The sequence below is a fragment of the Perognathus longimembris genome, chromosome 4 (assembly GCF_023159225.1).
Source record: "Perognathus longimembris pacificus isolate PPM17 chromosome 4, ASM2315922v1, whole genome shotgun sequence".
Classification (NCBI taxonomy): Eukaryota; Metazoa; Chordata; class Mammalia; order Rodentia; family Heteromyidae; genus Perognathus; species Perognathus longimembris.
In genome coordinates, this window is record NC_063164.1 from 81575732 (window position 1) to 81590749 (window position 15018).

Consider the following 15018-nt stretch of genomic DNA (forward strand, 5'->3'; position numbering starts at 1 on the left):
GTAAGAGAATGTACAACAAAAAATACTTAACAGGATACTTATTAGTACTGAATACTTATTAGTATTTAAAGTATCAATTAATTCTTACTCTCCTCGCATTTAAGACTCCATGGGGCATATTTCATTAGAATTCTGGAAATATCCAGTAAAATCAACAAATGGAAAATATATTCTTTTCAACAAGACACTAGAATCCAGGCCATATATTTCAAGCTTATATGTTGGTTCGCCTTCATATGATCTCCCAAGGAAGAAATTAGAGCAGAAGTCACTCCACATGATTCTACATGAAAGTCCAAGAATGTCTTCAAATTTCCTAGATTCTATTTGTAAGAAGCAATTATCTATCTGTATTTTATGAAATACATTTGTAATTTTAATTGGGAAATAAATGAATGACCAACATTAGTTTAAAACATGATTTTTTAATATATTCTTGTGAATGATAATTAAGCTTCAACCACGATGAAACTCAGATTATTATTAAAAAGAACCTTCCCATCTTTCTTAACACTAAATTCAGGCTCTTGGAGATCTTTCATGATTTCTGCTTTGAGACTTGGTGGAGCTGTCATATTGAAATTGCAGGTTTCTGTCAAAAAATCCCAAAGTAGGTCTCCATTTTCATTACCATCAATAAAACAATCAGTTATGTCCATGGTGGATGGGAGATCATGACATTCATATTTAATCCCCAGGCTGTCCAGCATGTGAGTGAGATCAGATGAAGTGACATACAGGCAGAGGTCATCCCTAGGTAGGCGAGATCCATATTTTTTCCACAGTTTGTCCCAGCCACTGGTGCCTGTGAAATAAAACACGCTGTCATTTATTCTTCCTTTCATGACTCCATTCCACACACAAAATAATATGCTCAGACATCATGGAACTGAAGTCAAGGAACATGGGAAATGGTGAGGAGGATGAAATAAGTTCCATACACATCTGATGATGACATGTGTAAATGAGAAACTAAGCATAAAGAGATGAAGTCAAACAGTTTGAATGACTGCTGCTTTACCTATGGTGGTCATAAAGAATCTTTAATAAGGTGACAATTGAACATAGACCTGACAAACCATATAGACATGAAAGGAGAGATTGTGTCAAATGAAGATAAAAGCAATTGCAAAGGACTTAAGTCAAATGCATGTCTGGTATGTTCAAGACATAACCAGGAAGTCAGTGGAACTGGAGTTGAGTGAGAAAAGAGAGATGAAACTGAATGTGTGACAGAGGGAGTATATGAGGGCCCAGACAAAGGAAAGGTTCTTATAAGACCAAACTGGAAACTATAGAGCTGTCTAGAGGGAGTTCTGGTTTGAGAGGTATGTTTTATATTAGCATAGGCCAATACAGTAGCCACTTATTACTTGGAGCTGTAGAATACTTAAAATGTGGCTAGTGTGACTGAAGAACCTAATTTTAGGTTTATTTCATTTTAATCAATTTTAATTTTAACTTTAATAGCCAGGTGTGCCTTCTATCTTGAACAGCATAGTGCTAGGGTGACTTAATTTGCATTTTAATAAGGCAACTCTGGACATTCAGGCTGGAAGAACAGTACAGAGAGACTATTGCAATCAACTAGGTGATATGTGAAGGTAACATAGAATGGTTAATTGAAGACCAAAAGATGTGCTTGGAACATCTTTATGTATTTATTCTTCCAATTTGAGTGAGTTTGCCAACTACTTGAATATGAAGTATAAGCAGTAAAACAGGGCCAGTGAACACTAGTGATTGTTGTTTGAACAGCTGAAAGATAGACTTACCATTATTAGAAATGAGAAGAATAAAAGAAAAAAGCTTTTCAGTTTATAAACAGCCTTTGATTTAGAAATGCAAACTTGAAAGTGCTATTGGACATTCAGGAGGTCATATGAGAAAGGGAGTTGTTTGTGTTAATAAAGAAATTAGAAGAAGAATTAGAAGAAATGGTGAGTTATGCTAGCCAGATTTGCATGTCAATAGTCCACTTACAAAAAGCATTGCTGTCTGCAACTGCCTGAAAAGTAGATTGACTTCTGCATATTTTGTCCTAAGCTTTAGAAGACAATTCAGAAATACCTGTTGTGTTTAACTGAAAACCTAGCATAGAGACTAAGATGTATCATCCGGGCCCATCCAATGTTTACAGACTTATCTCAGCTCAAGAGATCATCTAAGAAAAGCAATAGTAAATATGTAGCTTAGTTAATTGTCATGCCTTTATATTTCAGAAGAAGTATAGATAACTACAGGATCTGTTGTAGGAAAAGGTGGCATTGGAATGTGGCAGAAAAGAATTAAGTCTCAGCAGAATAAAAAAACAATGAGCCTTGTGAGAATGTACTTAAAAATCTTCCATTGCAAAGACAGCAGGTTGTTTTCCCAAGTGAAAGGCTCTGTTATCATCATTGTTATTTTTAACCTGGCAGAAGAAAAAGAACCAGGCATTAATTGTGGAAAATTTGCTGGTGTCAGTGCTGTGACTCAGTGTCATTTTTAAGCTGAGCAATACACACTCCCTGACTGAGGTATTACCATAATGGCTCTCAGTGAGTACACATATGGTGTAACTTTTGCTTTTAATATGACATAAATGAGAATCTTTTCCTGCCCTACTATATTAGAAAGAACACACACTGACTTGCCACTTCCTTAGATAAAGGCAAAACAATTAGAAAGCTCAATTAGTTTTTTCTGTCTTTTTCCCCCACCTAAGTAAGACTGCCCTTTAACAACTCAACGAATACCTGGCTACGTAATTACAGAAACACATGCCACTCACATTATTTTACTATTGCATATTTCTCAATTAAAACAAAATCCAAATCTTCTTATTCCTCTTCTTTTTCTTCTCCAAACCAACTCTCATTTTCACACAAAAATGAGGATATTTACTGAGTTGGGCTGGTTGTGTAGTGCATGCCCCGAAACAGAGGAAAGGGCCTTTTCCTCAAGCAAGATTTCTTCTAGTAGTCTAAGAAATTGATCATTGAATTCTGCTTTCAGTTTTCTTTCTTTTCCTAATTAGTTTTGTTTATTTATACCATATTGCTTCTGTCTGGATTTTTCCTTATGAAATATAAATGCACACATGTATGTATGCATGTGTCTTTTTATTCAGCCTTTTATTCCTGTTTATTAAACCCATCTGTAAATATATCAAAGTTTCTCTACTCATTAATTTCTTTTTTTTTCGAATTTTTATTATCAAACTGATGTACAGAGAGGTTACAGTTTCATACGTTAGGCATTGGATACATCTCTTGTTCTACTCATTAATTTCTTATCCATATATCAAAAAATTAATATTGAAGGAAATAAATCCTGTTTTTGGTGGGAGGTGGATTTTCCCAAGTAATTACAGTTCTGATATCACAGGTAAAAATAAAAAGTATCCAGCTCAATTAAAAACATTTGAGTATCTTCTATTTAAAGTCTTTACAAAGGTCTGAGAATGTTTTGAGAAGGGAGACTCAGATTCTCTAGGGACTTTCCTGATTTTTTCCTAGTTTCTCTGATGGCCATGACCCCAAAAATACAGTGAAGGAATGAGGAGGAGGGAGACAGACAAACCAAGTTATTAAAGACAAAAGTCATTTATTCCATATTTTAGTCAAGTTTGAGCGAGTATACTTTAGTTATCTCGGGCAACATTTTAGTTAATCACTAAGTTGATGATGATGGTCAACATATTTGATAGGGTTTTTTTTTTTTTTTTGTGTGTGTGTGTGTGTGTGTGTAAAACTTGCCTCTTTATCTATAAACTTAACTATGAGAAAGTTAAAGTCCTTTTTTATATTTTGACTTTGTTTAATTAATTTTCTTAACATTTCTGATAAACACCCCTCCCCCCGCAAGGGACTTTAGTCTTAGGAAAGACAGGAGTGGAAATTTTAGAGTAAACTATCTAATAATATTTTCTCCTTTGAAAGAAGAAATGGATGTGATATTTCTTCTACAGTGGTTAAAATTTGAAATAGTGACTAATGTAAAAGAAAAGGCTTCCAAATTCCAGTTTAATAATCTGACTACTATAATTTGCTGAATTATTATATGTAGGAATAATATCTATTAATGATTAATGTGTTTTATTAGGGTAGCACCTCCCATTCTTTGATCAATAGTATAAAACCTGTGAAATAGCTATAGAGAAAGTCAATAAAATGTTTTTTGTTTGTTTGTTTGTTTGCTAGTCCTGGGGCTTGAACTCAGGGTCTGAGCACTGCCCTGGCTTTTTTTTTGCTCAAGGCTAGCACTGTACCACCTGAGCCACAGCTCCACCTCCAGCCTTTCCTGTTTATGTGGTACTGAGGAATCGAACCCAGGGCTTCATGCATGCAAAGTGAGCTCTCTACCGCTAAACCATATTCCCAGCCCAATAAAATGTTTTTACCATACAGAAATACATTGAATTTTTTTTTTACTCAAACTGCTTTTCAAAGAAGGCTGACTCTGATATTTCCCCATAAGATCTTATTTACATAGTACATGCAGATCACATATTAGGAAAAATATAATAATTATATTATTATCCAAAAACAGCTTTAATTTGGAGAGCAAATTAATACAGGTAGGAAGTACCTTAGTGTTCTTGTTCCATGTGTCATCATACTTTTCATGGGTTTATTTTGATTTACACATTTCTTGATGTCAATTGCATTGGATTCTATTAACTCCTCATTATATACCCAGTTATTGTATCTACAAAGGCATTAAGTAAATCCTCAGATTCATGTAGAATATGCCTGTCATTTTCTGTATCTTAGGTGGATATATTTCATAAATACTACTAACTAGTACTCAAACATTATCCTTTTGGAAACTAGTGGAGACTAGATCTGTTATTGATATCAAATGTATCCTGAACTCAAACTCTATGACTTCTGGATAAATCTCTGCCTACAATATTTCTTCTTACATGGCCAACAGACTTTCTCCAGTGTTGGTAATTAAGTTTGCTCTTGTATTCCCAAATGTAGTAAAGAGTGCCTCAGATACATATCCTAATTTAAACAGAGGTTGGTAGGAAGGATCATGTTCACATAATTCCTTCCAAGTGGGAAATCAGTCCTTCCTCTTATAGATGAGTACTTTGAACTGACTCGAAGTAAAAATAGTACATCAAAATGTTCCCTTGGTGAACAGGTTGTGTAGAGAAGCTTCTCATTGCCAACCTCACACATAAATTCAAGCTCAAGTTTACAAGGAACAACCATATTTGCCATTTTTAAAGCTATTCCTTGTATCTGAGAGGAAATTAATTTTGTGACATATGGTTTTTGAGTATGGAGCCTGCTGTATCCTAAGAAAAATAGGCACTGCTGTGTATTTAGAATCAATCCATGGGCACTGAGTGGGTAGCTTGTAAGAACTACTGCTTCAAAGAAGTACTGTATTGAATAAATGACCTTAACAATTTCAGTGCTTTATTTTCTGATAGCATTTACTTATATTCTCGGTGTGGCACTTACTATAACCTTGGAAGCAACATATATGATGAAATAAATTCTTTTCAAACAAAACAATATCACAAAACAAATCAAATAGACTATTTTGAAAAGTATTTGAGAAAAGCTATAATGAACAAGGCAACTAATTTCTCCACAAACACAAATTAACCAAAAGTTGTGGTCATCCTATTTATTAGTTAATCTGAAAGAGGGAAAGTAGTACATTTGGTGGCAAAGGAAAGGTAAATATGAATATTTACTATTTGTAGTCTTATTTTAAAACAATTGCCTGAATTTTCTCTGTTACATTGAAAGTGTTCATATATACAAGGCAAGGAATTTTTTAAGAGAATTAAGTAAATACTTATTGAATCCCATTACACCCTTAAATTGAGAGTTGTTATGAATGGCATTTCTAGTCGTGTAAAAATTAACTTTGTGTAATCAGAAACCAAAGCAACAATTTCATAACAAAAGTAAGAGACCAGTTTTCTAAAAGAAAAAAACAAACAAAAACCATGAATACATGCATATACCCTCAGTTGCTGCTTAAAATTCATTTTGAATAGATACAGCTTACCTGACACAACAATAATGAGAATCTTGGCCTTGATAGCTAAGATACTATGGAAGAATTTCAAAGTAGCTGGGATGTCTTTTACATAATACAGCATCTAAATAAAAGGGTAGAGAGAAATTAGATACTCTCCAATGTTGGAGTTTTTGTTGCCTGGACAGATAGTCACTGGAAAGTTTTGTTTTCAAGTAAAGTGTACTTTTAGTTAACAACAACTTAAAATTTTGAAGACTAAAGATGTTATATTGGGAGTTATAACATTAATGTATGAAGATACTTTGGGCAAAGGGAAAACTATGGCATTTTGCTCAACAGCAACCAAATAGCTTCCCAATAGATTAGCAACCAAATAGACTTACCTTTTTGGCTTCCATAACACATATTTCTAGCTGAAAATATTGAGTCCATTCTACATGGTAACAATGATCCTATGTCCATTCTATGCTTTATAAATTGTAGTACTGCTAGGAGAAAGTGTTATGGGCACCATAAAAATATACCCCATTCCATAGAATGTTGTTTTAAAGTTAAGTTTTTATACCAGCTTTTACACATTCTTGGGTAAGCTTTTTCCCCCTTAAAGCATGGAAAATGTAACAGGTTCTTAATACTGAGAGAGTCTTCTAGAGACTCCTGTCTTAACTAGAGTCTCTCCAGAGTCTTGGGACTGAGTGAAATGTACATCTACACAGTTGGTCACAGGCTGTTAAGGGGTCAGCCCATCCACAGAAGCCTCTTCTTGCTAGACTTGTATTGTACTCCTTGAGTCACACTTTCAGTCTTTTTGTTCTGAGTTTGTTTTCCAGACAGCATTTCATATGAAGTTGGCCTCGGTTGACCTCAGAAACATGATACTTCTAACTCCACCTCCAAATTCACTAGTGCCTGACAGCCCACCCAGTTCTAATAATTCTGGACTAATCCCTCATGAAGTGCTGACCTATGCTTCCAACATACAGCACTACAAAGTGAAATTTTCCTTAATGGTGGACATCCCTCAGCCACTAGGGAATACACCCTTGACATATGCTTTTTACATCTCAACTTCTTTTTTCTTGGGCTAGAATTCAATATTCCCTTCAACATTGCCCAAAAAATATTCATTGCCTGAAGGGAAAAGGATTTAAGCTGTGACTCTTCCACATGATCAAATTAAACTGAATTTTCACATGGTCTATGTTACCTCAAAGGCCATGTTTAGATGGATTTAGTCTATGGGCTCACCAAAGGGATAGAAGATTGGTACTCAAATACAGCTAATCCAAAAGATGAAAAACAATATATGACCTGATCTGGATGGAAAAGAAGTAGTTGGGCATAGCAGATATAACAAATTTTTACCTAAGATGCACTGAAATCTCTGGATTGACAGTGAATAGTGAGTTGATAAAATGTCATCAGAATGTTGAAAATATTCACACTGGGAAAAAATACAGAGCTCAGAAAAATGTAGAATAGACAGGTGAGAGAAAAAGCAAGCAGAGTTGTTATAATAAAAATGAAAAAAAACTTGCAAAAATAGGTGAAAAAAGATCACCAAAGCTATAATATTTTATAACAAAAAGAAGGAAACTAAGGAAAAAGCAGAGAAAATATATTTGATAAGAAGAGACTTCTGTAAGTAAATGGAAGATGGAGGTGACAGACACAAGTGCATCTGTGTTTATGAACATAGAAGGAAAAATGCAAATTTCCATCTGATTATTTCTGTTTTCTCTAAGTAGTATGAAGAGAGGTCTTCAGCTGGAAATGCATGGTGAGGGGCCAATGGCAGGAAGAATTGGCAGATAATTTCTAGGAAATAGGTATGTGAGCAGCTGGGGGGGGAAAGTGTAATACAGAAATATCTAGGGATGCTTGAATAATGGTAAGTATTCTCTAATCAACAAAGGATTTTGCCAGCTCATAGAGAAATGTGAGAGTATCTAAAAGTCAGGCTTGAACTCTTTCTGCCTTCAGTTTCTTATAAGTTTGCTCCTTTCAAGTGACTGTGGTTGTAGACTCTAGGAAGTATTAATTGGTTGTTAATCATGTAGTGTATCTAAACTCTGCACATCATCTGAAAATAGCCCACTTCTAGAGTGTATACATTCCTCATAGTAGCTAGAACTTTCAGATTTGCCTGGAAATACATACACTTGCCATTTACATGCCATCTGCGCATCACTGGTTATGGCACTATGGAAATACAATCTTAGGAAATGAATAGTTGAAGAATCACAAAATCTTTCCCTTCTGTTGTATGCTCATTGGCCAGGCCATCTATTAAAGGCAAAAGTAAGAAGATTCAGAAAAAAAAATCTGAGACACTGGATTTTAGAGACTGTTAGAATCATGGTAAAAATAGTTAGGATCCATTTTTTTTCTACTCTCTTCAAGTCAATGCAGACTTCTATTGTAGGTTATGGTGTGGAGTAAAGAAAACAGTCTATTTTGATGTTTAAAAAAAATCTCACTGCTATCACCAACTTCATTTAGAGAGATAAGGTTCACTTATAACCCTGGAAGTCTGGTTTTCATTTAAAAATGGAAATATGATACATTCTTCCTAGATATTTCTATAAAGAATCTCCTTTCTGATAGTATGTATAATAAATAGATCTCACCTGAATCATGTGAATGAAGTCCCACTTTTGGAGCTCTTTTTTCTCCATCACTCTATTTTGATATTCAGATGATGTCTCCTTATGCCAAGCAAACTTTATGTTCTCCAGGTTTGATTTCTTGGCTACAAGATCTAAAATACAGAGAAGAGGTGGCACAACAGTAATTTTAATTGCAAATGTGGAGCCCATTTCCATTTAGAATTTTAATGCAATCAATGTTACATACATAACAGATATAAACCACATTTTTCTTTTTATGTAGCTCTGAGAAAACAGGGTTCATTTTTATTTTTTTCATTATAAAATGAAATTGAAGGTAAAAGAAAAGTGTAATTATGAGAACTTGGTCACTCAGGGGGTTATATTATCTTAATGTTAATGAGAATCAACTGGTGAATTTTATTGATAGAAAATTGATGTGAAACAGGTGACAGAATAGTGTAAGCCATAAGTAAACAAATGGTGGCATACACGCTTTCTTTGGTGTGACATCTATTTTTGTATGGGATAGAAGCCGAAAACAAAAATACTGTTCTGCTTTCTAATTTAGTGTCTCTGTCATTTATGTTTATAGGGTTGGAAAGCATACAGACCAGGGACTATGTAAGGCTCTTAAAAGCATTCAGTATGTGATGTCTGAGACACATAATACAGGGGTATTATGATACAGGCTGCCATGGCCTGTCTGTCTTCCTGTACTGATAATTTTGTATGACCCACGATAATGACATAAATATTCAAATGGCCTTTGGCAGAGAACAGTCCCCTACTTCTTCATTACATTTTAAATGGTTGGGAAAAGATTAAAAAGAAGGATCATATTTCATAGTTTATAAAATAATATGACTTCAAATATCAATATTTATAAATAAAGTTTTATTAGAACACTTTCATGCTCAACTGATAACTGGCATTCGGTCACAGTAGCATTGTCCATTATCTATCACAGAGACTATTTGATTTCCTATGTCTAAAATATTTACTGTTTGGCCCCTTCCAGAAAATGTTTGTCAACTCCTGTTGCAACCCATTAAAGATAAACTCTTTAAGGGTAGGGACTCCATTTAAATATATCTGAATGAATGAATGGTTCTGTCTTTAAGAATAAACATTAATGATGACAGAGGAATGAATAGGGAATCAATAAGAAAATCTAATTATTCACTGTTAAGAGTCTGAGGAGTTCAGTCATGCCTGTCAAGAATTAATTAGGTTCTTATTCTAGTATGCTTAGGAAGAGCATAATGCTGCCAGTGTACTATTAATCACTTCAGATGAAATGAGAAGTGGAAAGCCTTTGGTGATAGGACTTGCATGCAGCATCACAGCCTACAGGTACCTTTGTACTTGGCAATTTGGTCAGCATTGGGCTCCACAACTTCATTGTTGATACGAATTCCAGGGTGTTGAGCCTGGACTTTGGAGAGAATTTGAAGATCAATTTCACCTAGTAGATAAATATATGGCATAGGTTACAACATTCCTGAAAGAGCTGATTAAGAGGCATTTGAGTTGATTTATTACCTTCCTCGCCTTCACATCAACTAGCATAACGAGTAATGTTCAATTGTTGTACTGTCACTATGTCTGCTTTAATAGTACTCTAAGTTGGACTGTATATATTATGATAGATCTCTAGATAGGTGTAAATATTGATAGATATGTTTTAAAAACATATAATTGTTAAACACACACACCGGAAATAAAAGTGTGTCAAATATTGCTTCAAAAATACCAAGTGGATGCTAGAGGCATGGCTCAAGTGGTAGTGGCCCTAAATTCTAACATCAATTTAATAATAAAATAAAATAAAGTAGAAAAAACACAAACATGGAGACAACCCTAAATGTGTGGACTAGGATAGGATGAGGGAAAGAAAGATGGGGAAATACAAGGGAGGAGGTGATAGCAATTCAAAACTCACAGAAGGACTTCATTCTAAAGGTCTGATTCTCCAAATGAGTAGAATAGACTTCAGGCAAGTGAAGAATTATAGGTAAAGAGGGGAGGATTACAGAGGCACCATGTCTGCAAGCAGAAGAACATATAGAAATTATAACAATTCAGAGTCCTTAAAATACTACAAGAAAGACAGGACCTCTAAAACAGAGGAGATTACTGAAGTAAATGGAGAAGAATTATGGATAAAATAGGTATCTATTCATTGATATATCTGTCAGCTATTAATTGGCGGTTTACATGTGTGAGGTACTACATTAGGCTCTAGCCAAGGAAGATAAAAAAAAAGAGCAGGTAGACCTTCCCCTGATGGGAACTCAGTCTCTAAGCCTTGTGAGAGAGATGTGGTAAATTTGATAGCCTTGAGCCCCAACCGTGTCTTCTCTGTATACTCAGTGTATATGGCTTGAGTTATACAATTCTTCGAACTTCATTTTCCTTCTCAGAAAAACAACCAAAAAGTTTTAATTTATTGGTTGAGAGGATTTAAGGACATAATTCATGGAAAGCACAATGCAGGGGAGAGCTGGCCATGAATAAATGTGCGCTGTTAATTACGTCTATTGTTAACCTTTTGTCTCTCTTCCTAAAACATTTCCTTCTCTCCTTATTGCTGATGGTTCAAAATGAAGTTTTTCACTTTTATTTGATTAGGTTATGATGTTGACCTTCATGAAAATGGAAATACTTCTTGGCAAGATCAGCATGTGAAAATTAGGTTAGTCTTTAATGTTTTGGAATAAATGACATTGACAGAGCTCTTTCAATGTTGGACATGGCAGGCAGCAAAAGCATGAGTGACGAGATTAGAGCCTCTATATGGAAGATGAGAATGATAAGGAACAGAAGATGCTAAGCTAGAAACAGAAGTCAATCAATGACAAAATGAAAGCCTGCAGTTTGTTAGGGACTCTAACTCTGGAGACGGTGTGTGTGGAATATGATGAGGACAAGTAGAAAAGAAGCTAAATTCAGGAAGAAAGAAGCCTACTTTTCTCCAAAACTAGTCTTACCTACGTAAAACTTTTTACTTTTATCCTAAGAACCATGACTATCATTTATTGGCCATTTACTATTTATGCTAGAAATTACCTGGAATATCTATGTTATTCCCAATCAGGTAATATGATTTCAGTATTTTGACACTCAGGATATTAATACTACACATGAAGTTTAAGTCCTATCTGTGTAGATTTAAAGTGATTGTTCTAATGACTTTATAAAAGGAAATAGGAAGATACCAAAAGAACATAAAAAATATCTTTATAGCAGCAATATTTGAAAAGTAAATAATGAAGGTAAAGACTAATAAGAAAAGCTTCTCAAGAGAGCTATTATGGCAGAGCTATATGGGTTAATGAGAGAGTGGTCCTTTTGCCCCAGAAGACTAGAAGATGAAAGTTTTTCTCTTGCCTCTATAAGCTACTATTTTTTAATTAAAAAGAAATCATCAATTATGAAGATCTCACATCCAATTTTGAAATTTTGAAATGCCTCCCACACACCAAGATTTGATAAGTTCTTTTCCTAAGATAAACAGAATTTATTTTCAGAACCACTCAAAGAGTAGATCAATCAAATCTATCCTGCTCCAGGTTTGTGCAGGACTAGTTAGTTCCTCCTTCTGAGTCATTGACAGAGGACTTTGTTAGAACTGCCATTATGATGTACAAGCCAGGTTGGGCATCAGCCTCTAGAGTATGAGCACAGAGAACCAGAAACCCTGGGTGACTATACTGTGTCCATGAAAGTTGGTGAATATTACTAAATGTACAACTTTGTCAGAGACGTTGATAATGAGGAGATTATGCATGGGGGGAGCAGTGTACATGGGCAGTCTCTGTAGTTTCCTTTCAATTTTGCTAAGAATTTAGAAGTGCTTTAAAGAACGTATTTGAAACAAAAAGATTTGTATAAATACCTTCCCAGCAATAAAGCTCACAAGATTACTCAGATCTTTTTCATTGTATTATAGTCTAATTTAACCATTCAGCATTTAGTTATGGTTTCTCAAAGCTTCCCCCTATGCTATTCATTATGTTTTCAATTACTTAAACTCTATTCTTTCTTTTCTCATACTTCCCTGGCCATTAGAGTTCCTACAAAATGAATTTTCCCTCTTTCTTTTCAGTTTCATCCTTTCTCTTCTGTGTGGAATACTCTCCTTGGCCTTATTCCGTTCACCTGACTAACACTGATGCATCTCCAACTCTATCATCATGACTATGTAGTCTTGCCTTTCCTACAGAGCCAAGAACTCGAATCAGAGTCCTCCAGATAATAATAGATATCCTCCAAATGACTGCAGTTGGCAGCAGAGAAAAACTCTTGTCTTCCGTAATCTAAATTATTGCTTTCCTTCACTTACTTGACTCATTAGCAAGGGCTGCATTCCAATTCATTTGTTAAGAAAGAATCAAGGATTCCAAACCACGAGGTTGAACAACTGAGCTGGTGATCATAAACTACTGTGATCCAGGAGTAAAAGGGATCCAAGGAAAGAGGAGGTGGGGAAGTGACCATATATTTTCGCCCACCTGCGTCCTTCTGAACAGGAGCCAAAAGGCAATGAATGTGCTCTCCAGTTGATCAGTCTTTAAACCTTCCTAGAGAGCACACAAGCCAAAAGAATGTGCCAAAAGTAAACTGAACTTGATCATCAAATAATTCAGACATTCTCAGCACATTTGGAAGTGAGTGTAAGATGTGAAAAGCCAGGAGTCATCTCAAAGGAAACATGGGACATGTTCAGTTGTTAGTTGCTTTTCACATATGAATGGCAAATATATTACTTGATCCTAACTCCAACACTTCTCTCTCAACTACTTATTTTCTTTACATTCTAACCTTTGAAGCACATAACTGACAGATGTTTTTATTAACTGAAGGCATACTAAGAAAGTTGTTTCCCTCCCTAAACAACTACCAAATTTGTGTTATCAAGGGAGAAATAATAATGATTAACTAGCTCTATTCAACCACATTGTCCTTTTCTTTTCTTTCTTCCCCTTTTGTGAGTACCAAAGCAAATTAACCATTTTGAAGTCCAAGCATGTTATGATGATACAACAACTGATTTTCTATTTGATCAATGTGTAGAATTTGAGCAGTTAGGCAAAGCCAAATATCTGTCAGCATGAATCAATGGGTTATAAAGTACTTCTTTTGAATGCTCAGTGCTCAGACGATATTCATTGAATTACCATCAGCAGTTATCTCAGAGTGTTGGAATTATAGGTTATTTTAGATTTGATTTTTCTTATCTATAATTTACGAGGTTTCTACAAAAGTTTAGTTAATTATTTTCAAGTGCTTGTTTATGTCCCAATTAAAAACTCTTTATAGATGGTTAATTTTATGTGTTGACTCAAATGTGACATACGGTACCTAGGATATCTGTATGTTTCTGCATGAGACTGACCATTTGGGTCAGCCCATTAAGTAATGCAGATTGTGCTTCCCAAACAGGGTGGACTTCAGCCCATCAAGTACAGGTTAAGATAAAAAGCTGAGCTGGGGCATTGGTCCTTTGTGGCCCCGAAACTCAGACTGAAATGGCAGGATCTTCTTGGGTCTGGAGACTGCCAGGTCTTTGGGACTGGAACTTATTACCAGCTCCCTGCATCACCAGCTGACAAACTATATACCATAAAGTTGCTCAATATCTGTGGTCATGTTAAATAATTTCTTATTTCATATTGGGGTGGTTTTTGTATCTCTGGAGAATCCTATTTCTGCCTTATCATCATCCAGACAAACAATAAACGAAGAACTCTACAATAAGATAGGTACAGGCATCAATGAATTGTGATTATAATTTTATGTGCAAATACTATCCAAAAGCATGTAAAAATGAATATGGAGCAGATCATATCAGTACTAATTCAACATTTAGCTTAGTGTCATTATTTCTTGATACTATAATTACACTTTAACATTGGTACTACATAGTTTTTAACCAAACACCTAAATGAGAGGTCTTTATAATGTATTAATTGTCCTCTCTTGTATTGAATGCATATTTGGTTTTATAAAAACACAAACACACAGTATTATAAGGTATTGTTGCAACACAATAAATGTCAGAATATGAAGGATGCGTCCATACTTAGATCACATATGATTTTTATCTACTGACTGGCTTTCTGAGCTATAATCTTTCTATATTGTATAACTGTACTAGAGAGACTAGAAAGTGAAATTTTGATGGCTTATAAATATGAGTAAGTAGGTACATATGTGATCTGATGGACACACAGATGTACAAGCTGAAAAGTGGACAAATAGCTATTTGAATGAATACAAAGAAAAAAGAATGTAGTCAAGGAGTAAGTTATAATTTGAAAAAATAGAATTTTAAGTTCTCTACTATGACTAAGAAGAAGGAAGCCAAACATATTTAACATACCAATTATTTTTGAGGTAACAGCAATTA

General features: G+C 34.8%; 1 protein-coding gene across 1 annotated transcript in view; it reads right to left on the reverse strand.

Moving 5' to 3' along the window:
- Positions 1 to 200: 200 nt before the first annotated feature.
- Hnmt (histamine N-methyltransferase) overlaps positions 201 to 15018 on the reverse strand; it is a 30986-nt gene continuing 16168 nt past the window's right edge. Inside the window, exons 3-6 of the mRNA XM_048345546.1 lie at positions 9964 to 10071; positions 8625 to 8755; positions 6022 to 6115; positions 201 to 805 (exon numbers count right to left, since the gene is read on the reverse strand). Coding sequence (XP_048201503.1) covers positions 450 to 805; positions 6022 to 6115; positions 8625 to 8755; positions 9964 to 10071 — 689 coding nt within the window. The 3' untranslated portion in view covers positions 201 to 449. The remainder of the gene's footprint in view (positions 806 to 6021; positions 6116 to 8624; positions 8756 to 9963; positions 10072 to 15018) is intronic.